The 25830-nt window shown below is 47.6% G+C and overlaps 1 protein-coding gene across 2 annotated transcripts in view; it reads left to right on the top strand.

Annotated features, from left to right (window-relative positions):
• Positions 1–25830, top strand: part of CCDC57 (coiled-coil domain containing 57) — a 131744-nt gene that overhangs the window by 26781 nt on the left and 79133 nt on the right. The window contains exons 7-12 of one of the 2 annotated variants that reach the window (XM_053568264.1): positions 3635–3835; positions 8798–8956; positions 19732–19894; positions 20254–20385; positions 22695–22917; positions 23913–24065. In XM_053568264.1, coding sequence (XP_053424239.1) covers positions 3635–3835; positions 8798–8956; positions 19732–19894; positions 20254–20385; positions 22695–22917; positions 23913–24065 — 1031 coding nt within the window. The remainder of the gene's footprint in view (positions 1–3634; positions 3836–8797; positions 8957–19731; positions 19895–20253; positions 20386–22694; positions 22918–23912; positions 24066–25830) is intronic. The other variant, XM_053568263.1, reaches the window with a different exon arrangement.

The following is a 25830-nucleotide window of genomic DNA, read 5'->3' as shown; positions in this document are numbered from 1 at the left end:
CAGCATCACTATTGCATTTCATAGGGCCCTGTGGTGTTACTCACAGTGGCAGTATTGCATTGAACAAAATGAAAATACACCAGACCTGCAAGACCTCATTTTTTTTTTTTTTTGCAGTTTCTGACTGGGGCTGGGTTTGAACCTGACACCTCCAGCATATGGGGCCAGCGCCTTATTCCTTTGAGCCACAGGCACTGCCCAAGACCTCATTTTTTAAGTAAGGTGACCGCCCAAGGGACTGTACCTACTGGTCACCACAAGGAACTGAACTCCTGTGCTGATACTAACATGTGGTGTCTGTCCAGTCTGTAGAAAATTTAGGTCAACTTAAGGAGGTGGTCAACTATGGAGTTTCTACTGTATTTATTTTTATCTTTAAGTTTTTTAGCAACAAGGTCTCACTCTGTCATCCAGGCTGAAGGGCTGTCACATAAACACAGCTCACCGTAACCTTGAACTCCTGGGCTCAAGTGATTCTCCTGCCTAAGCCTGCCCAGTACCTAGGACTACAGATGCTCACCTCCATGCCTGGCTAAATTTTTTCTTTTTTTAAATGGAGTCTCATTATGTTGCCCAAGCTTGTTTTAAACTTCTGGGATCAGGTAATCGTTTCTCAGTTGCCTCCTCCTTACAGACATGAGTCACTGTATCAGAGAGAGATCAGTAGCCCACTTGGAGATGATTAGTGCCACTTCACTCCGTGTTTCAAGGAGATACTTGTGACACTTGAGCTCACCACAATAATACAGTTAATTGTGTGCAGTTATGATTTACTACGCCATCTTTACTTTTTTTTACATTTGTCTTGATTATGGATGGTTCATGTGTGATCTGTAAGTGTACGCTGACATTTTGATAAATTTTAACTTTTTATAACAGATCTGTGTATATTTTAATGGTAATAAATGATAATATAGACTAGTGGTATCCATATATATTACACGTTCATAACATACCTTTTTAAAATTTTTTTGATATTTTTAGGTTATATAGTTTGTGAGTTTTTTCAAATTGTCACAGATCTCAAGAAAATTTCCCAACATATTTATTGAAAAAATTCACATGTGTATAGATCCCCACAGTTCAAACCTGTGTTGTTCAAGGGTCAGCTATAGTTGAAAATGAGTGTAATTTCTTTTCTTTCTTTTTTTTTTTTTTTTCTGGTTGCAGTTCAGCCGGGGTTGGGTTTGAACCCGAAAATGAGTGTAATTTCTTGCATGAACAAATAACATTTCATCCCTCTAATCCCAGCACTCCGGGAGGCCGAGGCAGGTGGATTGCCTGAGCTCATAGGTTGGAGACAAGCTTGAGCCAGAGTGAGACCCCAGTCTCTAAAAATAGCCGGGTGTTCTGGCGGGCGCCTGTAGTCCCAGCTGCTTGGGAGGCTGAGGCAAGAGAATCACTTGAGCCCAAGAGTTTGAGGTTGCTGTGAGCTGTGAGGTCATGGCACTCTACTGGGGGTGACAAAGTGAGACAACACACAAAAAAAACAAAAAACATTATTCAGTTAGTCTTTAAAATATCTCTAATGTGATCTAAATACCATAGCAATTTAATGCCTACTATCGTTGATTCAGAACACTACCTGGCAGGGTACAGTGGAGTCTGACAACAGCCTGGGTGACAGAGAGACCCCATGTCTACCACAGAAGCCTCCTTGAACCAGCTTTTCTTTTTCTTTTCTTTTTTTTGTGGTTTTTGGCCGGGGCTGGGTTTGAACCCACCACCTCCAGCATATGGGACCGGCGCCCTACCCCTTTGAGCCACAGGCACCACTCCTTGAACCAGCTTTACTATAGCAGTCAGAAAGTTCACGTTGTTCCTTTTTTTTTTGAACTCTGTATTTCCAGTCCATAGCCCCCAGAATTTTATTTGTTTTCTTTTTTTGTTTGTTTTTTTTGTGGAGACAAGAGTCTCACTTTACCGCCCTCGGTAGAGTGCCAGGACGTCACAGGACTCACAGCAACCTCCAGCTCTTGGGCTTAAGCGATTCTCTTGTCTCAGCCTCCTGAGCAGCTGGGACTACAGGCGCCCCCCACAACGCCCGGCTACTTTTTTGTTGCAGTTTGGCCGGGGCTGGGTTTGAACCTGCCACCCTCGGTATATGGGGCCGGTGCTCTACTTTAAATGAGTATATTTTTTATTCTTGAAAAAATGTGAAATCAATCACCTATATCAATAGGTATATTCAAATAATCTAAAAATAATAAATTTAATAGAGTCACAGGGCTGTAAATGTTCAGAAACTTTTCTTTCTTTTATTTTTATTTTTATTTTTATTTTTTTGTAGAGACAGAGTCTCACTTTATCGCCCTCGGTAGAGTGCTGTGGCATCACACAGCTCACAGCAACCTCCAACTCCTGGGCTTAGGCGATTCTCTTGCCTCAGCCTCCCGAGCAGCTGGGACTACTGGCGCCCACCACAACGCCTGGCTATTTTTTGTTGCAGTTTGGCTGGGGCCAGGTTTGAACCCGCCACCCTTGGTATATGGGGTCAGCGCCCTACTCACTGAGCCACAGGCGCCGCCCAGAAACTTTTCTAAGTAATGACACAATGACAGTTATTAGTGCACACTTTATGAAACAGTGTCATGTGCTATAAATTTCAGTTAAGTTTTAAGTGAATGGTAAAATATTCTTGGGAACAGCCCTCCTGCTGGCACGAGTGGGGGCTTTGCCCACATCCTCTCACAGCACCTGCCTCTCGCAAGACCAGACGGGAGCATGTGGCTTCCAGGGCAGAATCTCATGTACTTGGCACTCCTTCCAGGTTAGACGCCAAGAAGCATCTGGGGACCTCCTCTCTGGGAGGGCTTTGACTCACTTGTCAGCTGATAATTTAGTGAGTTCCTATGATATGGTGAAAAGCGAAGCAGGATCATTCCTGGCCAGGAGCTCTAGGCCAGCCTGGGCAACATTGTGAGACCCCATCTCTACAAAAAAATAAATAATAAAATAAAATGCTATCTTCTGGTCAGGAGTGATACAGTTTTCCCTGCAGACTGAGTTTTAGCATAGGCAGTGCACAGATCACCTCCGTGGCAAAGCCTGTCCACATGTGAAAGCAGCAGCCCGATTAGGCTTCCTCTGCGAGTCTCGCTTCAAACAAGCATAACTATAGTCTGTAGTGTTTGAAGGAACATCATGCAACACTACAAGTGAGGGACATGCCCTGCCATGTGGCTTATGAAGTGCAGTCCAGCTCAAAGCCATCCAGAGCTGGCGTACTCAGTGCACACTTCACACAGCAGTCGCAGTGCTAGAGGACCTGACTGGCTCCAAGGTACAGGGCAGTGAGCACTTGCCTACATTTGCTTTTAGGGTTTGATCAGGAGTCCGAGTGGTAGTGTTCAAATTACATGTAATATGTCTGCTTTTGGTGTTTTTCTTCTGGGGGCTCATGAGCTATGGAGGGTGGGCCAGAGGGCTGGTGTCCAAGAATGGCTCAGTCTGGGTTTACCTGTGAGGGGTGGTGAGCAAAGAGCCTGCCTTGCAGAAGTGGACGATCCAGTTGAGGGCATGTGCTCAGCAACCACTGTGGCACAAGAAGCGAATGATGAGTGCCTTGAAAGAGGTGCTGGGGCTGGGAGATCTGGGCCAGGTGCCTGCTACGGGATCCCTCCCTCCGTCTCAGGCATGAGGAGCTTGACCGATTGGCCAGGGAGAGGGATGAGGTGCTGGCGGCTATGAAGGGGGCCCACCGAGAGCAGCTACAGGTGCTGGAGGCCAAAGTGCGGGAGCTCCAGGCCCACTGCAAGGCCCTGGAGGCGCAGCTCCACAGGGCTGAGTGGAGGCAGGCAGACGCTGCCAGGGAGAGGGACGCCGTTGCTGACAGGTGAGTAGGCCCCTCACTGCACCCAGAGGACTGGCAAGGGAATGGGTGTCTGGTGGGTGGTGAGATTTTTGTAGTTTTCATGTCATTTTTCTGAACTGTTCTTTTTTTGTCTTTCTTTTAAAATTGTGTAATTTCTGTGTATGCATGCATTTATTTATTTGTGGTAAAATGCGTAACACAAAATGTACCTTTTTTTTTTTGAGACAGAGACTCAAGCTGTTGTCCTGGGTAGAGTGCTGCTGTGCCATCATAGCTCACAGCAACCTCCAACTCATAGGCTCAAGTGATCCTCTTGCCTCAGTTTTTCTATTTTTAGTAGAGACGGTGTCTTGCTTTTTGCTCAGGCTGGTCTTGAACTCATGAACTCAAGCAATCCACATGCCTCGGCCTCCCAGAGGGTTGGGATTATAGGTGTGAGCCGCCGCGCCTGGCCAAATATACCATTTTAACCATTCTCTTAGTGCACAGTTGAGTGGCATTAAGTGCTAACACAGCCACAGTGTGGTGCAGCTGTCAGCACCATCCTTCTCTAGAACTCTTCCCAGACTGAAGCTCTGTCCCCATTAAACAGCAGCTTCCCTTCCCCACCCACTGGCTCCAATGGCGCCCCCAGGCCTGGAAGCCTCCACTCCATGCTCTGTCTCTGTGACTCTGGCTGCTCTGGTCCTCCTCTCAGCTGGACTCACAGTGCTTGTCCTTTTGTGACTGATCTTCTCACTCAGCATAAAATCTGCAAGTTCACGCCCATTATAGCATATGTCAGAATTTCATTCCTTTTTTTTTTGAGACAGTCTCACTTTATTACCCAGGGTAGAGTGCTATGGCGTCACAGCCCACAGCAATCTCAAACTCTTGGGATCCAGTGATCCTCTTGCCTCAGCCTCCCAAGTAGCTGAGACTACAGGTGCCCACAACGTACAGCTATTTTTCAGAGACCAGGTCTTCCTCTGATTCAAGTTGGTCTTGAAACTGTGAGGTCAGGCAATCCACCTGCCTCGGCCTCCCAGAGTGCTGGGATTACAGGCATGAGCTACCACTCCTGGCCTGCTAAATAAAATTTTGTATTATGGTAAAATAATATAAAATTTACTATCTTAACCAATTTAAGTATACAGTTTAGTGGTTTTAAGTCAGAATTTCTTTACTTTTTAAGGTTCAATAATATTCCATCATCTGGATGGACCACATTTTGTTTTATACATCCATTAATAGACATGTGGGTTGTTTCCATCTTTTAGATCTTATGAATAATATTACTGTGAATAAGTATGTACAAATGTGTATTTTCTCGAGATCCTACTTTCAACTCTTTGGTGAAATTGAATTCCCAGAAGTGGAATTGCTAGATCGTGTAATTCTGTGTTGAGCTGCTTGAGGCACTGTTTTCCAGTGGCTGTGCTGTGTCCCATTCCCACCAATAGTGCATGAGAATTTTCCAATAATGCCATTAACTAGTTTCTTTTTAAACCCAATTTCTTTTTTGGCATATAAGCCGGGCCGCACCATGTTAGCAATCCTGTTCCACTTGTACCTGGTATTTAAGGAGAAGTGCGTACAACTCTAACTATCGTGGCTGGTGTTGAGAGAGAGAGAGAGACATGTACCAGACTGACCATAATGATTGGTGTTGAGAGAGAGATGTGTGGACAAGTCTAACCATGGTGACCTGTATTGAGAGAGAAGGAGAGAGAGAGAGACGTGTGCAGGTCTAGCCATGGTGATCGGTGTTGGGGGAGAGAGAGAGACGTGTGCAGGTCTAGCCATGGTGATCGGTGTTGGGGGAGAGAGAGAGACGTGTGCAGGTCTAGCCATGGTGATTGGTGTTGGGGGAGAGAGAGGGACGGGTGCAGGTCTAGCCATGGTGATCGGTGTTGGGGGAGAGAGAGAGACGTGTGCAGGTCTAGCCATGGTGATCGGTGTTGAGGGAGAGAGAGAGACGTGTGCAGGTCTAGCCATGGTGATCGGTGTTGAGGGAGAGAGAGAGACGTGTGCAGGTCTAGCCATGGTGATCGGTGTTGAGGGAGAGAGAGAGACGTGTGCAGGTCTAGCCATGGTGATCGGTGTTGAGAGAGAGAGACATGTGCAGGTCTAGCCATGGTGATCGGTGTTGAGGGAGAGAGAGAGACGTGTGCAGGTCTAACCATGGTGATCAGTGTTGGGGGAGAGAGAGAGACGTGTGCAGGTCTAGCCATGGTGATCGGTGTTGAGAGAGAGAGACATGTGCAGGTCTAGCCATGGTGATCGGTGTTGAGGGAGAGAGAGAGAGACGTGTGCAGGTCTAACCATGGTGATCGGTGTTGGGGGAGACAGAGAGACGTGTGCAGGTCTAGCCATGGTGATTGGTGTTGGGGGAGAGAGGGAGACGTGTGCAGGTCTAGCCATGGTGATCGGTGTTGAGGGAGAGAGAGAGACGTGTGCAGGTCTAGCCATGGTGATCGGTGTTGAGGGAGAGAGAGACGTGTGCAGGTCTAGCCATGGTGATCGGTGTTGAGGAAGAGAGAGACGTGTCTAGCCATGGTGATCGGTGTCAAGGGAGAGACGTGGAAGGCTAAGCAGTGCCATTACCATGGACTAGTTAACATTCACCTGCAATCTCCTGATTCCTAGTTAGGAAGTGATCCTTGGAAAAGCCATATTTACTGAATGCTTAAGACAAATAAGTAATTTCCTAGTCTTTCCCGTGCTTAGCAGTGGCTTTTCCTTTTGGGGAATATTTGTCCCTAATTTTACAGAATTCTATGCTAAATTAAATTTCTATCTGGGGGAAACAACTATTAAAACAATAAGGCATCCGGATGTTAAAGGCTTATTCAGAATGGTTTCCTTAGATTGAGCTTTATTGTTTTGTTGTTTGATGGATTAAATTCTTTTTTTTTTTTTTTGCAGTTTCTGGCTGGGGCTGGGTTTGAACCCACCACGTCTGGCATATGGGGCCAGCGCCCTACTCCTTTGAGCCACAGGCCCCGCCCTAACCGATTAAATTTAAGAACAGTAGTTGGAAAAGCGAAGGCTTCCGAGTCCAGTGCATATGTGAGCACCTGTCCAGTCCTGGGAGATAGGGGCTGCTGTCCCTGCTATGCAGCTGAAGAGGTGCCTCTCTCTGGCCCGCATGCTGGACCTCGGCTTCCCCTACAGCCTTAAACTGAATGTTGTTCTGGGTATCCTGTAGTGTTCTGTCCATGCATATTTCTTGCTCATCAAGTATTATTAAGCACACAGCATATTATTGTGAGGCTAGAAAATAGATGATAGGGCTTGGCATCCATAGCTCAGTGGTTAGGGTGTCAGCCACATGCACTAAGGTTGGCAGGTTCAAGCCTGGCCCGGGCCAGATAAACAACAATGACAACTGCAACAAGAAAATAGCTGGGATTTGTGGTGGGCACCTGTAATCCCAACTACTTGGGAGGATGAGGCAAGAGAATTGCTTAAGCCCAAGAGTTTAAGGTTGCTGTGAGCTATGATGCCACAGCACTCTACCCAGGGCGACATAGTGAGACTCTGTTTCCAAAAAAAAAGAAAGAAAAAAGAAAATAGATGATAGACTCAAAAGCTTAATTCTTTCCTCCTTTATGTCTGGGGGTTTCAGGTGTCATTCCAGCCTCACTATTGTGAGTGTGAGTTCACATTAGATGATGCCCTTGCAGTTCTTAGTAGCTTTTAGTGTTTGGGAAGTTTGATGCTGGTTAGGAGTTTGAAACCACAGAGAACACCTATAGGACTATGATTCCAGCCTAAGATACTTGTGTGGTGGCTCATCTACTCCCACTTGTGACTACTGACGTCCTTGTCTATGTGCAGGGTGAGAGCTCAGCAGCCGTGCTGGGGGGTGTGGGCTGGGACTGCAGGGCAGAGCAGAGAGGCACATTGTCTATGCCTGTGCCGGGGGAGCTAGCTGCCTTCCTGGGCAGCTCAGCCTGGAGGTAATGCTGCTGCCCAGAGCACCCAGAAGCTGTGGACGGCTCTGTCTTCAGCAGCCAGGTGTGAGCCTGGAAAGCCAGATTTCCACAGGTGACTGTGGAAATGCTGAAGCCTTTGGTACTGCCTCTCAGCCCTCCTAAAACACGCATCTGAAGATGTGTGCATGGTGGTTTTTTCCCCCAACTGTGTAAGACCAGCCTTGAAATACACACCCATGCTAGATTAAACTGACCCTCATGGCCAGGGGTAGCCTCGTGCAGCAGCCAGCTCCCCCCTGCCTTCAAGAATCCATCAGTTGGGGTTTGTTAGCACAGGAGCAGCTGAAGGACCTTCCCACCACAACTTTGTGATCACTGTGGGATGAGCTCAGTTGAACCGTCCAGGCCGTCACTGAAATAGGACTGCCACCGAGCACGCACAGGTGTCACCTGCCTGCTTCAGAAGGGACTGCCCTGTCAGGGCCTCTGGCATCTTCTGTGAAGGTTTCTCTTGGGAAATTTGTCCAATTTGGGAAAATTCTTCCAGAGGAATTTTACTGTTCAGGTTATTTAAGGCTTCTATAGGATCTTATTTTACTATTCAGTGTGACGAATATGTGTTGAATTATTTCCACATATGTGGTGCTGAGCGTGGCAAAGCAAGGTTGTGAAGATGGGTATGTCAGCAGTGGTATTTCCCCAGCCTGGGGGGCTCTGGAGCCATGGAAGGCACACTGCACTCACCTCTCTACCCTCAGTGCCCAGGACAGCACCAGCACACGGCAGGTGTTTAGTCGGCGTCTGGCTGGTGGTGTGCGTGCCTGGGTGGGTGGGTGTGTGTAGTGAGGGGGTGGGAGGGGGGGCTATTTCTTCTTGGGTAGAACCATCTCCTTAATCTAGGCAAGGAAGTTTCAGCTCTGATGTGGCATTTCCTGTGAGGGCTGGGTGCATGGATATGTGTGTGTCATCTGTGTATTTTGTATTTTGCAGGGGACTCTGTGTAAGAGAGAACCTGAGTAAGTAAGAGCCACATCCCCATTCACGGTTTCCTTTCTATGTTTAGACTTCGTGAAGACGCATCAGCCCTGAAATGTGCCTGGGATGCCCAGGTTGCTCAGATGTCCAAGGAGATGACCTCCAAAGACCTTCAGCTCCAGATGCTGCAAGAGGAGGAGGTGAAGCTCAAGGCACAGCTGGCTGGACTTCAGCAGGACATTGGCAGGTAGCTGTCCCCAGGGCAGCCGTTGCTGCTCTAGGTGCTAAGGATTCCACACTGAGAAAAATCAAGTCCCTGACCTCACAGTCTTTTGGGGTAGAATGACAGTGAACAAGAAGCAAATAGAAATTGGACTCTGGTTGTATAAAGGGAGTGGGAGAAAGTAATTAGGAAGAGGCAAGAGAGAGGCCGGGTGCGGTGGGTCACGCCTGTAATCCCAGCACTTGCGAGGCTGAGGTGGGTGGACTGCCTAAGCTCACAGGTTCGAGACCAGCCTGAGCCCGAGCGAGACCTCATCTCTAAAAATAGCCAGGCGTTCTGGTGGGCACCTGTAGTCCAAGCTATTGGAAGGCTGAGACAAGAGAATCACTCCAGCCCCAAAATTTGAAGTTGCTGTGAGCTATGGTGCATGGCACTCTACTAAGGGTGACAAAGTGAGACTCTGTCTCAAAAAAAGAAAAGAAAGAGGCAAGAGAAGACTTTCAGGGGGACGACATTTTTCAGTCTGTAATTAGAGCCATGGAAGTGCTTGCGCTGTGTGGTCCTGTGTTGAGAATCACCTCTGTCTTTGATTGTTAATGTTGTAGTGGGGTTTTTAATCGAGTGGGACGGACGCTGACTTGAGTGAATATTCTATTTCCTGTATAGCAGCGGTTCTCAACCTATGGGTCGTGACCCACAGGAACTGTATTAAAGGGTTGCAGCATTAGGAAGGTTGAGAACCACTGCTGTATAGACTAAAATCACCCTGTTGAAGAATAATTTCAATATGATATGAGATGCCATTTTAACTGTATGCCTGTATAATGGCCACTCTAGGCAAGACATTGAGCCTTCCCGTCACACTCCCCGCCTTCCCCTCATGTCCCTGCAGTCAGGCCCCATCCCAGCACCCTCTGGTCCACTTCTGTCACTACAAGTGAATTTGTCTTTTCCCAAGTTTCATCTGAATGGAATCATACAATATTTTTGTGTGTATCTCGCTTTTTTTTTTTTTTTTTTTTTAGAGACAGTCTTATTTTGTCACCCTCGGTAGAGTGCCGTGGCATCACAACTCACAGCAACCTCCAGCTCTTGGGCTTAGGTGATTCTCTTGCCTCAGCCTCCCAAGTAGCTGGGACTGCAGGCATCTGCCACAACGCCTAGCTATTTTTTGTTGCAGTTTGGCTGGGGCCGGGTTTGAACCTGCCACCCTCAGTATATGGGGCCGGCGCCCTACTCACTGAGCCACAGGCACCACCCATATCTGGCTTTTTTTGGTTAACATAAAATTTTGAGATTAATGCATGTTGCAGGTATCAATTCCTTTTTAATTTTTAGCAGTATTCTATTGTTTGAAGATGTATCAGTTTATTTCAGATTTTCTATTTTTCTATTTTCTGTGTCAGTTTTGGTAATTCATGTCTTTCATTGAGTTTTCCCATTTCATCTAAGTGTTGACTTCATCGTCACACAATTATTAATAGTATTTCCTTTTGTCGTATCATTGTGTGTAAGGTCTGTAGAGATGTCTCCTTTCATTCTTGACATTGGTGATTTGTATTTTCTCTTTTTTTTTTCTTTCATCAGTTTAGCTAGAGGTTTATCTGATTGATCATTTCAAAGGACCAGCTTTTGGTTTTATTGATTTTCTCAGGTTTTTGTTTTGTTTCTGATTCCATTGATGTCTAGTCTTTACTATTGGCTTCTATTTCCTTTGTTTTAATTTATTGTTCTTTTGAAGGTTTGTAATAGAAGCTTAAATGAATAATTTTGGACAATTCCTTTTTTCTTTCTTTTTTTTTTAGACAGAATCTCACTATGTTGACCTCGGTAGAGTGCCGTGGCATCACAGCACACAGCAACCTCTAACTCTTGGGCTTAAGTGATTCTTTGCCTCAGGATCCCAAGTAGCTGGAACTCCTCTTCCAAAATATAGAAAAAGAAGGAATACTACCCAACACATTCTATGAAGCAAACATCACCTTGATCCCTAAACCAGGAAAAGACCCAACAAGAAAAGAAAATTATAGACCAAGTAGTTGGAACTACAGGCGCTTGCCACAAGCCCCAGCTGTTTTTTTGTTTTGTTTTGTTTTGTTTTGTTTTGTTTTGTAGAGACAGAGTCTCACTGTACCGCCCTCTGGTAGAGTGCCGTGGCGTCACACGGCTCACAGCAACCTCTTAACTCTTGGGCTTACGCGATTCTCTTGCCTCAGCCTCCCGAGCAGCTGGGACTACAGGCGCCCGCCACAACGCCCGGCTATTTTTTGGTTGCAGTTTGGCCGGGGCTGGGTCCGAACCCGCCACCCTCGGCGTATGGGGCCGGCGCCCTACTCACTGAGCCACAGGTGCCGCCCTGTTTTGTTTTGTTTTGTTTGCAGTTTTTGGCTGGGGTTTGAACCCACCACTTCTGGCATAGAGGCTGGCACCCTACTCCTTTGAGCCACAGGCGCTGCCTGCCCAGTTGTTTTTTTGTTATCGTTATCATTGTTGTTTAGCAGGCCTGGTCTGGATTCAAACCCACCAGCCCTGGAGCATGTGGCCGGCGCACCCTAACCACTGAGCTACAAGCACTGAGTCCCTCTTTTCTACTATAAACAATTAGTGTTATAAATCTCCTTTCAGAGGCGGCGCCTGTGGCTCAGTGAGTAGGGCGCCAGCCCCATATACCGAGGGTGGCTGGTTCAAACCCAGCCCCGGCCAAACTGCAACAAAAAAATAGCCGGGCATTGTGGTGGGCACCTGTAGTCCCAGCTGCTCGGGAGGCTGAGGCAAGAGAATCTCGTAAGCCCAAGAGCTGGAGGTTGCTGTGAGCTGTGTGATGCCACGGCACTCTACCGAGGGCAGTAAAGTGAGACTCTGTCTCTACAAAAAAAAAAAAATCTCCTTTCAAATAAAGCTTCGTCATTGCATTCTACAAATATTTATATTATTCAGTTACAATATTTTTTCTTCCTTCCTCCCTTCCTTCCTTTCATTCTTTTTTGAGACAGAGCTTCGCTCTGTTGCCCCAGGATAGAATGCCACAGCCTCACAGTAACCTCAAACTTTTGGGCTCAAGCAGTCCTCCTGCCTCAGCCTCCCAAAGTGCTGATATTACAGGCATGGGCCACCACACCCTGCTCGAGAAGTTCTTTTATTAAGTGCATATACAATTTAGATTGTTATGACTTCTTGATGAATTGACCCTCTTATTAGTAAGAAATAGCCCCCGTTATCTCTGACAATATTCATTGTCCCAGAGTCTACTTTGTCTAAAATTAATAGGGCCGATTGAGCTGTCCCCCATGCCTGAGTTTGCGTGACTGGTCCCACTCTCTGACTTGTGCTTTGTCTTTAGGGTATGTTTCTTACAGGTAGCTTTGTTTATTTAGTTGGACAATTTCTACCCATTCTTCAGAGGATTTAGATAAATTTAATGCTGTTGTTAATGTATGTTTGGCTATAAATATTGAACTTACTATTTGTTTTCTATTTACTTCATCTGCTATTTCTTTTTTCACTGGCTTTTACAAAGTCATTTGGGGCTAAGAGTGGTGGCTCACACCTATAATTGTAGCACTCTGAGAGGCTGGGGCAGGAAATTTGTTTGAGTTTAAGAGTTCCAGATGAAGGCTGTGCATGCGATGGCTCACTCCTGTAATCCTAGCACTCTGGAAGGCCGAGGTGAGTGGATTGCCTGAGCGTGAGTTGGTCTCACGAGTTGGAGACCAGCCTGAGCCAAAGTGAGACCTTATCCCTAAAAATAGCCAGGCACTGTGGCGGGTGCCTATAGTCCCAGCTACATGGGAGGCTGAGGCAAGAGAATCACTTAAGCCCAAGAGTTTGAGGTTGTTGTGAGCTGTGACACCACGGCACTCTACCAAGGGTGACATAGTGAGACTCTGTCTCAAAAAAAAAAAAAAAAGTTCCAGACAAGCCTGAGCAAGAGTAAGACCCCTTGTCCAACAACAACAACAAAAAAAAGACTTGAACCGAAGAGTTTGAGGTTGCTGTGAGCTATGATGATGGCCATTGCACTCTAGCCAGGGCAACAGAGTAAGACTCTGTCTTTTTTTTTTTTTTTTTTTTTTTTTGTAGAGACAGAGTCTCACTGTACCGCCCTCGGGTCGAGTGCCGTGGCGTCACACGGCTCACAGCAACCTCTAACTCTTGGGCTTACGCGATTCTCTTGCCTCAGCCTCCCGAGCAGCTGGGACTACAGGCGCCCACCACAACGCCCGGCTATTTTTCTGTTGCAGTTTGGCCGGGGCTGGGTTTGAACCCGCCACCCTCGGCATATGGGGCCGGCACCCTACTCACTGAGCCACAGGCGCCGCCCAAGACTCTGTCTTTAAAAAGGAAATAAACAGGCCAGGCACAATGGCTCACGCCTGTAATCCCAGCACTCTGGGAGGCCAAGGTGAGTGGATTGCCTGAGCTCACGGGTTGGAGACGAGCCTGAACCAGAGTGAGACCTTGTGTCTTAAAAAAAAATAGCTGGGCCTTGTGGCGGGCACCTGTATTCCCAGCTACTTGGGAGGCTGAGGCAAGAGAATTGCTTAAGAGTTTGAGGTTGCTGTGAGTTGTGAAGCCACAGCACTCTACCAAGGGTGACAAAGTGAGACTCTGTCTCTAAAAACAGAAACAAAACAAAACAAACAAACAAAAAGTAAATAAATAAAAAGAAAATGAATTGAATATTTTTTAGTTTTTCATTTTATTTCTAGTTGTCTTATTATATAAACCTCTTCGGGTTATTTAGTGGTTGTTCTGGGATTTACAAGACATACAATCTACCTTTTGTTTTTCTTTTCTTTTTTCTTTTTCTTTCCTTTCTTTTTTTTGGAGTGTCCCTCCTTCTCTGGGACTCAGGTGCTTGTGTGATGTCCTTGCAGCTCTGTTCATCGTGCTTAGCCTTTTTCCTCTCTGTGCTTCTGACAAATCATTTCTCTTTCTGTATTTTCACATTCACTAACCTTTGTTTCTACGGTATCTTATCTGCTGTTAAGTCTGGTGAATTTTTTATTTCATACATTTTGTTTTTCAGCTCTTAATGGTCCATTTAGTCTTTTTTATAACATTTATTTCTCTCCTAATTATTTGCCTTTAAATCTTTAGACATAATAACTAATAGCTATTTTAAAGTATTTTTCTGGCCAGGTGCGATGGCTCACTCCTGTAATCTTAGCATCCTGGGAGGCTGAGGCGAGTGGATTGCCTAAGCTCCAGAGTTCGGAGCTAGAACTCATAGCTCATAAGAGACTCCATCTCTAAAAAATAGATGGGTGTTATGGCAGGTGCCGGTAGTCCCAGGTACTTGAGAGGCTGAGGCAAGAGGATCACTTGAGCCTGTGAGCTAGGACACCACAGAACTCTACTGAGGGTGATAAAGTGAGATTCTGCTTCAAAAGAAAATAAAAAATAAAAATAAAGTATTTTACATCTGGGTCTGTTTCTACTGCTGATTTTTCTGCTGAATAGAGGCCATATTTTTCTACTTCCTTGAACATTCAGTAAGTTTTCCTTGGGTGCCAGGCATTGTGAATATTTATGTTGGTGAGTGGTTTTGTTGTCTTCCTTCTTTTTCTTTCTTTTTTTTTCTTTTGAGATAGTTTTGCTCTGTTGCTTAGACTAGAGTGGGGAATGGTGTCATCACAGATCCTCCTGCCTCAGCCTCCCAAGTAGGTAGGATTATAGGCACCTGCTACAACGCCTGGTTAGTTTCTCTATTTTTAGTGGAGACAGGGTCTTGCGCTTGTTCAGGCTGGTCTGGAACTCCTGAGCTCAGGTGATCTGCCTGCCTGGGCTTCGCAGAGTGCTGGGTTACAGGTGTGAGGCGCCCACCTGCCTCAGCCTCCCAGAGTGCTGGGTCACAGGTATGAAGCACCATGCCCACCTCAGCCTCCCAGAGTGCTGGGTCACAGGTGTGAGGCACCGCACCCACCTCGGCCTCCCAGATTGCTAGGTCCCAGGTATGAAGCACATGCCTGCCTCAGCTGGGTCACAGGTGTGAGGCACCCACCTGGCCTATTGTCTTCCTTTAACAAGTGTTGCCTTTGTTTGGCTCCAGTTAAATACCTGCATAGCAACTTGACCCTTTGGAGACTTGTTTTAATTCTGCGTTAGGACAGGTCTGAAGAAGCCTTTCACTAGGGCTAATTCAGACTATCACACCCAGTCTCCTGAGTGCTCTGGTGGTCACCAAGGATTCTCCAGTCTGGCTGTCCTGGTAAACTCTGGACATTAGTCAGCACACATGTGTAGCTCCCTGCTGGTTGCTCTGCCCCAGCCCATGTTAGTTTCTTGTGTGTCTCTGTAGCATAGGTGTCAGCCACCGTTCACTGGGTCCACATGCAGCTCCATGAGCTGGCGCCTCCCTGTGCTCTTTTTTTCTTTTTGAGACAGAGTCTCACTTTGTCACCCTGGATGAATGCCATGGCATCACAACTCGCAGCCACATCAAACTCTTGGGCTCAACTGATCTTCTTGCCTTAGCCTCTCAAGTAGCTGGGACTACAGGTGCCCACCATAACACCCGGCTATTTTTCTTTTTTTTAATTAAGACGGAGTCTCACTTTATCACCCTCGCTAGAGTTCCGTGATGTCATAGCTCACAGCAACCTCAAATTCTTGGGCTCAAGTGATTCTCTTGCCTCAGCTTCCCTAGTAGCTGGGAACTACAGGCGCCCACCACAATGCCTGGCTATTTTTTTGTTTTCATTTAACAGGCCTGGACCAGGTTCAAACCCACAAGCCCAGAGCATGTGGCCAGCACCCTAACCACTGGGCTGTGGACACCCAGCCACACCTGGCTATTTTTAGACAGGCTCAGGCTGGTCTTGAACTCATGAGCACAAGCAATCTACGCACCTCAGCCTCCTAGAGTGCTGGGATTATAGGCATGAGCCACTGCGCCCAGCCCTTCTGTGCTCTGTCTTGTAAAGTCCCCTTCTACCACTCTGACCTTGGTCTCCTTCCTCAACAAACAAGACCACTGTGCTCTGCTTGATACTCCTCCCCCTGCAGGAATATTTATTTATTTATTTATTTTGAAACAGAGTCTCACTTTGTCACCCTGGATTAAGTGCCATGGCATCACAGCTCACAGCAACCTCAAACTCTTGGGCTTAAGCAATTCTCTTGCCTCAGTCTCCCTAGTAGCTGGGACTACAGGTGCCCACCACAACACCCGGCTATTTTTTTTTTGTTTAGCAGGCCCGGGCTGGGTTTGAACCCACTAGCCCCAGAGCATGTGGCCAGCACCCTAACTGCTGAGCCACGGGCACCCAACACCTCGCAGGGATTTAGAAGGTGCTGTGGAGGGAAAGCCTGACCATAATCAGGCTCATCCCGAGAGGTCCCTTCCCTAAGGGACCACAGCTCTACACTACCTATTGTCCAGTAAGTGAACACTGTTTCATATGTTTTGTCCTAGTTGTTTACAATGGGAAGACAAGCCCAGTGTCATTGCCACCAAATGATGTTTTAAAGATTTATTTATATTTTGCAGTTGTAGGGATTAAAAAATGCACGTGTAACTGTATTAGACCTCCTGTACTTCTCTTACTACTTACCATGTTCAGATTACTCATCCCTCCATCCTCCCTCCCCCTTCAGATGCCAACACGTATGTGGTGGTTAGTGCTGGACCCAACAATGACTCATCCTGTCTTTTCTTCCGCTCATTATGAAGAGGTGCACAGCAGTCCTGGCTACAACGAACAAGAGTTGCTGTTTAGAGTCGTAAATATCTGTAGGGCCAGCCATGGAGGAGCGGGAAGAAAATACAGCCAGGAGGGCCCTGTGGAGGAGGGTCCAGTTTCCAGGCCATCTGAGGCAGAGTGGGGGCTGAACCAGTATTTTCTGAATGTCATTGGTGAAGGTTTACTTTGCCTTAAAACAGTGGCTTAAATTACCAGTGCAATTTCTCTCTGAAAGTAGCTTCTATTAATACTGTATTTCTTGTTATGTGCAAGAGCAAGGCTGTGTCCTGATGTTGGGCACATGTATGCAGCAGCAGTCCCAGTCCTCTGGTCTGAGCGCTGATCACGTGGCCCTCCGCACACTGCTGCCCTCCACCTGCCCTTTCCATGTGCTTCTCCTCAAGAAGGCCCTCAGGGAAGCACTGCTCAAAGTGGGGCTGTGGGCTTGCTGCTCTGTGGGGACCCAAGAGATGCCTGCTGCCCGGCGGCACAGCAGTGAGGAGCATCTATAAGAGTGGGCATGGAAATGCAGAAAACCAGTAACTGGGCCTTCCCCATAGTCAGGAAGCCCTGTTCCAGTACACCTTTGGATCATTTCTTTTCAGGACAGATCAATAGGCGATGAACTTTTGCATATCTTAAAACGTCTTTACTTTTGCCTTCCGTGTGAATGGCAATGTAACTGGATTTAGCTGCCACATTCCAAACTAAGGTGGGGGAAACTTTTCATGTTGGAAGTGCCTTAATTTAGCTGTAATCAAATAAGGCCACATTCAAGAAGCTTCAATTAAATATACTTAAAAATGCATCATTATTTTGTAAAAATAACTACTATGTCCTTAGCATAGGGGTCCACAGTGTTAGTTGAGCCTCTAGATGGGTGTTAGTCATTTGTGACCTTAAGGGTGTCTTGATTTGGGTTAGATTGGAGAATGTAGATTCATAGTGATGTGGTTGAAAAGTAATAAAGCATTTTGGGGTCAGATCAAGGGAGGGCGAATGGTGGGATCACACCTATGATGCAAGGGTACTTGTCAGATTTATTAAGCATAGAGTATAAATGTCTTAACACAATAATTAAATAAACAAGTGAGGTTTATATTAACCATATTAACCAGTGTGATATAAACGCTCCTAATTCTATGTGAAATCAGCACATTGTACCCCATACGTGCATTAATGTATACATGATCTATGCGTTTATGATTTAATTAAAAAAATGAAATAAGAAAAGCATGGCTCAGCGCCTGTGGCTCAAGCAACTTAGGCGTCAGCCACATACACCTGAGCTGGAGTGTTCAAATCCAGTCCAAGCCCACCAAACAACAATGACAGCTGCAACGAAAAAATAGCCGGGCATTGTGGCAGGCGCCTGTGGTCCCAGCTACTTGGGAGGCAGAGGCAGGAGAATCATTTGAGCCCAGGAGTTGGCGGTTGCTGTGAGCTGTGATGCTACGGCACTCTACCCAGGGCGACAGCTTGAGGCTCTGTTTCAAAAAAAAAAAAAAAGCATTTTTGGGCATGTTGCCAAAAAGCATGGGTAATCTGCTGTGCTTTTTCCCCCCGTTTCAACTGGATCCTTCTTAGCATCAAACAGTCACTTTAAAACATCATCTACTAAGAGCCTAATCAATTCCATCTGTAGTTCTTTAGGTGCCATGGTGATTTCGATTAGGGGAGGCTGAAGTTCTAATTTGAGTGTGATGTTATGATTCTCAAACACAATGAACCTTTCATTGTGTTCTCCAATTAATAAATCTATAACAGTGGCATATTCTTCAAATGATTTACGTATATCATCCTGCTCATTAGCAACCTTTGCTAAGGGACTGGGGAAAATGTTCATCCAAAATCTCTTTTTGAAGAAGTGTTTTGAAAAAAGAGAGCTTTTTCTGAAATGCTTGGATTTTTTGCCACATATCATATATGGACTTAGTTTGACCTTGCAAAGAAATATTCAAGTTGTTTTGATTTGCCGTGCTATCACACACAAATGCTGCATTCCTATAGAGATCTTCTTTTAATAATTCACATTTCTGATTCTGTTCTTCATAAAATTTAACTATCTGTTCATGCAGAGATCAAATTTTAGCTAACGCCTGCCCTGCGGTGGCCAGACAGGGGTCCTCAAACTTTTTAAACAGGGGGCCAGTTCACTGTCCCTCAGACCGTTGGAGGGCCGGACTATAGTTTTTAAAAAAAAAAACTATGAACAAATTCCTATGCACACTGCACATATCTTATTTTGAAGTAAAAAAAAAAAAAATGGGAACAAATACAATCATACCGCCTCATGTGGCCTGAGGGCCGCAGTTTAAGGACCCCTGCGTGATACGGCAAGTCCACACTGAATCCTGCACCCCTCATCTTCAGGGCGTTAGGAGCCGAGACGGTGATGCCAGCACACTGCTCGCTCTTTCTCTCTCACAAGCCTTTCGGCTTTTCTCCTTCTCCTTGGCAATCTGCGGCCTCCCCGTGCAGGATCTGGGTGGGTCTTCGCAGCTCTTTGGCACTGGTGGACTCAGCCTGGAGACTCGGGGCTTTTCCTTTCTGGTGGTTTTGTCCCTTTTGCTCCTCACCAGTCTCTCCCTCCACCCTGACCTGTCCAGACCTGCCGTGAGACAGAGGTCAGTCTGTCTGACCTCTGGACTCGTGGGCCTCCTATCCTTTCTCTATTTGCACACCATTCTGGAAAGTTCTCTTGCTCTTGGCTCTTCCAGCTCACCGTTTGCTCTCTGGCTCTGGCTGGCTGCTCTAGTTTGCTCTTCATCATGCAAATCCTCTCAGGGTTCTCTATGTGTAACAATTTTCTCATCTTTTTAAAGTCTGTTGGCTTCTCATGTTCGTTCTTCTTTGCTGGGTGTGCTCTTGACAGTGTAGGTTTCCCCCAGTGTCTGGGGACCCTTGACACCTGCTCACCTTTCCTGTAGGCATCCCGTGTGTCTGTGCACAGGAGCCCAGGAGCCCAGCAGCCCAGCGTGCCCTCAGGTCAGCGTGGGCCCTGGAGCCCAGGAGGGGCACACTGCAGCTCCGTATCACCTGCTGTGCACCCACTTTTCATGTCGGAGGGACCTGAGGGAATGTTAATGTTGGGTGGTTTGGACATGTCTTTAGGTACAAACAACAGTTGTCCCTGGCAGTGGAGAGGGAGCAGAGCCTGCAGCGTGAGCAGGTGCAGCTGGGCCTGGACTGGCAGCGCCGCTGTGATGACATCGAAAGGGACCAGATCCAAAAGTCAGAGGCTTTGATTCAGGGTCTAACTGCGGCGAGAGATCAGGTGTGTTGTAGCCACAGTGTCACCAGGCCTTCTCTGTCCTCTGGGAGATGGGGCTAGCTCTCACCACATCCTTCCTTAAAGCTGAAAATGCTAACCCTCACCAAACAGTTTGATTTATAGTAACAAAAATTACAGTAATAAAAATATGCTGCTGCTCTGTCTATCCACCTTTGCAGAGCTCTTTTTGGACAAGCTGTTTCTCTACTCGACTGGCAACGTGTTTTTGGTAGTGTGGGATGATCCCTGCCTTGCCTGTGTCCGCTGTCTGCTTCCTAAGCAGGGTGGGAGGAGGTCTCTCTACCCTGAGGCTGGCACTGCCCATGGTCTGCAGTCAGACTGAGGGCCAGATGTTCTCCCAGGTGGCTGCTAAGCTGCAGGAGGCAGAGCGGGTGCTGCAAGGGCAGGAGATGGTGCTGAAGGCTGTGACTTTGGAGCGAGACCAGGCTGTGCAGGCGCTGAGGATGCCCAGGTCCCTTGGACTGGGGGCACAGGTGAGTACATAACCCCACCACAACTAAGCCTCCGCCCTGAGCCTCTGGCCAGCCCTTCCGCCCAACACAGGCTGCTCTTACCTTGGCAGCAGCAGTGGGAAAGCAGCACCACATCCTGCGCAGATGGAAGTGAGTCTTCAGTGGTGCCCCTTTCAGTAGACCAGGGGAAGTGGTGCTGAAGCTGAAGCTTTACAGAGTTAAGATGAATAATCATCAGAATCTTCCCTGCTTCTTTCTCATTGGAAAATCCTGAAAATCCCAAATCCAGATGTTATCAGATGCCAGATGTTAACATCAGGTTATCGTTAGGGGGCTTGTATGAGAACTGTCACAGCTGCCTCAGTTCCCGTAGCACTGAGGCAGGCAGGTTCGAACTCAGCCCGGGCCTGCTAAACAATAATGGCAACTACAACAAAAAATAGCCGGGGGTTGTGGCAGGCGCCTGTAGTCCCAGCTACTTAGGAGGCTAAAGCAAGAGAATCACTTAAGCCGAAGAGTATGAAGTTGCTGTGAGCTGTGATGCTACGGCACTCTACCAAGGATGACATAGTGAAAGTCTGTCTCAAAAAAAAAAAAAACAACACAAAACTGTCCCAGCAGGTATTCTGTGCCTGAAGCCTGTCACCCAGCTCTGGTTTTGTTTGGCAGTGGCATTCGTGCTCAGTAGTTTCGTGCTTGGCCTTTGCCAGGTCTGCCCTGAGTCCCTGGTATCTGCCAACGTACTTTGTATTAGAAGTTGGTGCCATGGCCACTCCGACACGGGGTGCAGAGGAACTTTGCTGAGCTGTCTCAGCTTGTCGGTGCAGAGCTGTGCCCAAGGCAGAGGGGCCCGGCGTCAGGCGCTAACGGGCTGGGGTGGCACAGGCTGGGAGGGACAATAGAGGCCCAGAGGGAGTACCGTCCCTATCCTTCAAGTGGCATTATTTTGCAGTGTGTTCACACATCATGTAAGTGGTTAAATATTTAGTCTCAGCCACCCTGTCATCACCCAGTTGTCTTCTTCTGACAGTCACTTGGACTGTCCATAGTCTGATTATAATGCAGGGTGGAGGGCATGCCAAGGAGGCTCTTGTCCTGTGTGCATGCTGGTCCCCCTCTCTGCTTCAGCATGACTCTTGACACCCTCTGTTGAGAGTCCAGTCTGACTGGCCTTGCCAGTGACACGTGGAGTCAGAGAGGCCCAGGGTGGGTCCAGGCTCCTTGCTTGGGTTTATAGTCTGTGGACTGGGGGTAGGAGGAAGGATGGGCACTGGGCCCCTGAGAGTGCCTTCTGTCCTGCCTTGGGCAGGTGCTGGTGTTTGGGTGGCCTTAGAGGAAAGCAAGGTGATGCTTTTTGCAGGTCTTGGCTAAACTTGTGAGGCAGCAGAGACAGAGAATTGGGCATAGCACGGAGCTCGTGACCGTGAAGTCCCTTCTCAAGTATCTCAGCTCCCTGACAGCAGTGTCTGAAAACAGGTGTTTCATCTGTCTGGTTTTCTAGTTTGCAGCCAGAGGGAAAGATTCATAGCAGTGAGTCTTCCTGGTCAGAGGCAGAAGTCCTTCTTACCCTCCTTCCTGAAAGCCATTTCCACTGGCTGTAGGAGTCTGGTTTGACAGAGTATGTGTTTCTGCTCCTGGGTTTGCAGGTGTCACTGTGCTGTCTGCTTGCCTTCCTTATGGTCTCCGGGCCTGGGACTCCTCACAGCTGCTCTCTGTATATAACCTGCTGTGCAGTTTTCTCGGGTTCCTTTTAGAGTTTTCACATGTTGCTGATTTTCAGCAATTCGGTTATGGTATGTTCTTCATTGTGCTTTTCTTTCTTTCTTTTTTTTTTTCTCTCTGAGACAGAATCTCACTCTGTTGCCCTTTATAGAGTGCCGGGGTGTCATAGCTCACAGCATCCTCAAACTCCTGGGCTCAAGCTAGTCTCTTGCCTCAGCCTCCCGAGTAGCTGAAACTACAGGCACCCACCACAACACCCAGCTATTTTTTTTGTTGTAGTTATTATTGTTGTTTAGCAGGCTGAGTCTGGTTCGAACCTGCCAGCCCCATTGTATGCAGCCGGCATCCTAACCACTGAGCCATGGGTGCCGAGCCCATTCTCCTTCATCTTTGTATGGATTTGATGACTCTGGGGACTTAAACAACATGGTTTGCTTCATGGATGTAAGTGTCACAGCCATCCTCCCACAGGTCAAGGAGAGTCCTTAGAGCCCTAGAGGCCTGAGGTGGCCACAGAGCCCAGAGGTGCAGCCTTTCGACAAGTAAGGGGATTTGGCAGCCATAACTATCGTCCCTTTGTTTTTTGGTTTGTTTTTGGCACTTGACAGATGCTCCTAAGGCAGCATGAAGAAGAAGTAACTAAAGATTTTCCATCTGGTGAGATCCAGCAACTACAGGAGCAGAACACAAGCTTGCGAAATGCTATTGCACAAATGAGAAGAGAGATGGAGACTCTGAGTGGGCAGACTCTCCTTTCTGCCCAACTCGGAAGAGAGAACTCAGGCACAAACCAGCCTGACCCAAAGGCAGGAGGAGATACCGCCACTCCTGGTGAGTAGGGGAGGGAGTGGAGGGCAGGCAACAGGGCAGGTCCCCACTAGTTCACAGAAGCTTCATTTCAGGGTGTCTTACAAGTTAGCATCCTTCTCATTAATTACGTCAAAGTATGACAACTTCTTTTCTTCCAAGAGAGGGGATCTTAAGTGCCATATTTAAAAACTTACCTATTGGTGAAGTAGAAGGAAATAAGTAAGGAGACCTAGTTAACACACTCAGAGAGTAAAGTCCAGCCCAGCATGGTGGTGACACCCGTGGGCTCAGCTACTCAAGAGGGCCCAAGATAGCCGAGCGTTGTGGCGGGCGCCTGTAGTCCCAGCTGCTCGGGAGGCTGAGGCAAGAGAATCACATAAGCCCAAGAGCTGGAGGTTGCTGTGAGCCATGTGACGCCACGGCACTCTACCGAGGGCAGTAAAGTGAGACTCTGTCTCTACAAAAAAAAAAAAAAAAGAAGCGGGCCCAAGAGTTCAAGACTAGCTGGACAACTAGTTAAGACCCTGGCTCTCACAAAAAGAAAATGCCTAAAGGCTTGGCCTTTGCCCAGGTCCTGGGTTAGTACTGTGCTGCCCCTGAGCAGTTGCTAAGAGGGGCTGGTGGACACCAGGCCCTTCCCCCAGAGGTGCCCCTTTAGTAGGGAGGGCAGTCCCTCCCTGCACCTTGCTAGTTGTGGGGTACTGGGAGTAGCTGTGCACGGCTGGACTCCAGGTGCTGGATGACTTGGCACTCAAGCTGGGAGCTGTCCCCTCAGTATGCAGAGGGGGTGGGGCAGGCCCAGTGTTCACTCCTCATGGCTGAGCCCTTCTTGGAGAATACAAAGGTGGAGCTGGCATGGGGCTTGTGTGCTCTGGTAAAGGAGGGGAGAGAAGGTCTTCTGGGCTGGCATTGAGTGTGGAGGGTCAAGTGCAGAGAGGGCGGGGTGTTGAGCACTTCTGCCTCAGTGGGCATGGGTGTGAACCTGTATGTGTTATGTTCTCTGGGTTTTGTGGCAGATTATGTTCTGGCCTTTGAAGCAGAAATACAAAATCTGAAGGATAAGTTTAAAGTATTGGAAGAACATTTAGGAGATGTGCTGGATCCTTGGAAGATATCCTCATCGCACATGGACACCCAGGCCAGTACCCACGCCTGGACAGAGGCGCCTGGTGAGCATCTCGTCTGCCTGTGCTGCATGCTCTGCCCCAGTTGCCCTGTCTCTGCAGAAAGCAAGCTGAGGACTATTGCACAGATAGGGTCCCCTGTTACCAAGCTCAGGAGCCCCCATGTTCCCACTGGCGTCAGCCACTGCCCTGCCTCCTCCCTGAGCAACGTGTCCCTGTTTTTATGTGGATGGAAGTGTGCGGTACACACACTTCTGTCTGGTTTCTTTTGACCTACATTATGTTCTACTTGATAAACCAGACAGTTCTGCAAATGTATATCCCAGTGTGTACCCGCTGAGCAGCGTGTGAAGTCGCCTGTTACTCTGCACACCTGCCGACACGTAGCGTAGTTGGTTGTTCTAATTTTAGCCATTCTGCTGGATGTTTGGCTCATCTTACTTAACTTGCATCTCCTTACTTATTAGTGAGAAGGAACATCTTTTCCTGGGTTCATTGGCATATTAGTTTGGTGGCTGCCATTACTGTACACTGCAGACCGAGTGGCTTACACAACAGACATTTGTTTTCTCTCCTGCTGGAGTCTGGATGTCCGGGATAAGGGACCAGGGGCTGGTTCTTCCTAAGGCCTCTCCCCTTGGTAGGTGGCATCCTCGCATGGCCTGTCCTCTGAGTGTGCTCACTCCTGGTCTTACTTCCCCTTCCTATAAGGACAATAGTCCTGTCAGGTCAGGGCCTCAGCCTCATAACCTCATTTCACCATAATTACCTCCTTGAAGGACCTGTCTCCAAACACAGTCACACTGGAATTAGGGACCTAGGCTGTTAATTTATGGGATACAATTTAGTCCATAGGAATTGGCCTTTCAATATCCTCTTTAATAATGTGCTATTTTGGATTTTTTGCCTATTTTGGATTTTTATTGGGTTGTCTGCCTTTTTTCTTAGAGTTTTAGGCTGTTATTCTGAATATGATCCTATTATTGGTTCTCTGTGTTATAAGTGCAAGGCTTGCATTTTATTGCTACGTTAGTGTCACTGGTGAATGGAAGATCATAATTTCAAGATGAGCCCATTAGCCACCTAATGTGTATCTGTATGGTTAGCTAAGCTTCACAAGATCAGTTCTAGTTTTCTCCTTTTCATTATTCTGTCTTTCTAACATGGAAGAACCTGCCTCCCGTGATCCCTAAAACAATCACTTCTCTGAACCAGTCCTCTGGTGTGAAAAATCCGCACAAGTACTGAAGGACTCAACCAGGCACCCAGTCCTCACTCAACCTCCACGGTACTCACTAAGTCGCCCCACAGTCCTCACTAAGTTGCCCCATGGTCCTCACTCCACCCCCACGGTCCTCACTAAGTTTCCCCACGGTCCTCACTCTACCCCCACAGTCCTCACTAAGTCTCCCCACAGTCCTCGCTAAGTCTCCCCACGGTCCTCGCTAAGTCCTCCCCACGGTCCTCACTAAGTCTCCCCACTGTCCTCACTAAATGCTCCCCACGGTCCTCACTAAGTATCCCCATGGTCTTCCCTTCACCCCCACGGTCCTCACTAAGTCTCTCCACAGTCCTGACTAAGTCTTCCCCATAGTCCTCACTAAGTCTCTCCACAGTCTTCACTCAATCTCTCCAATTCTCCCTCTTTTCTCACTTATTACCCCAGTCCTCACTGTGCGCCCCACTGCGCAGACCCCCCCCACTACTCTCCTCACCCTGCCCCCCCCACCCTCCACTTCTCCCTGACCTTTAGCCCAGTGAGCATTTTATGCTGAATGAAGAGGAGGAGGAGGAGGGTGGTCCTCCTACA

Source organism: Nycticebus coucang, chromosome 18 (genome assembly GCF_027406575.1).
Source record: "Nycticebus coucang isolate mNycCou1 chromosome 18, mNycCou1.pri, whole genome shotgun sequence".
Taxonomy (NCBI): domain Eukaryota; kingdom Metazoa; phylum Chordata; class Mammalia; order Primates; family Lorisidae; genus Nycticebus; species Nycticebus coucang.
The sequence above is the reverse complement of the archived record's forward strand: the minus strand, read 5'-3'. Positions and strand labels throughout refer to the sequence as shown.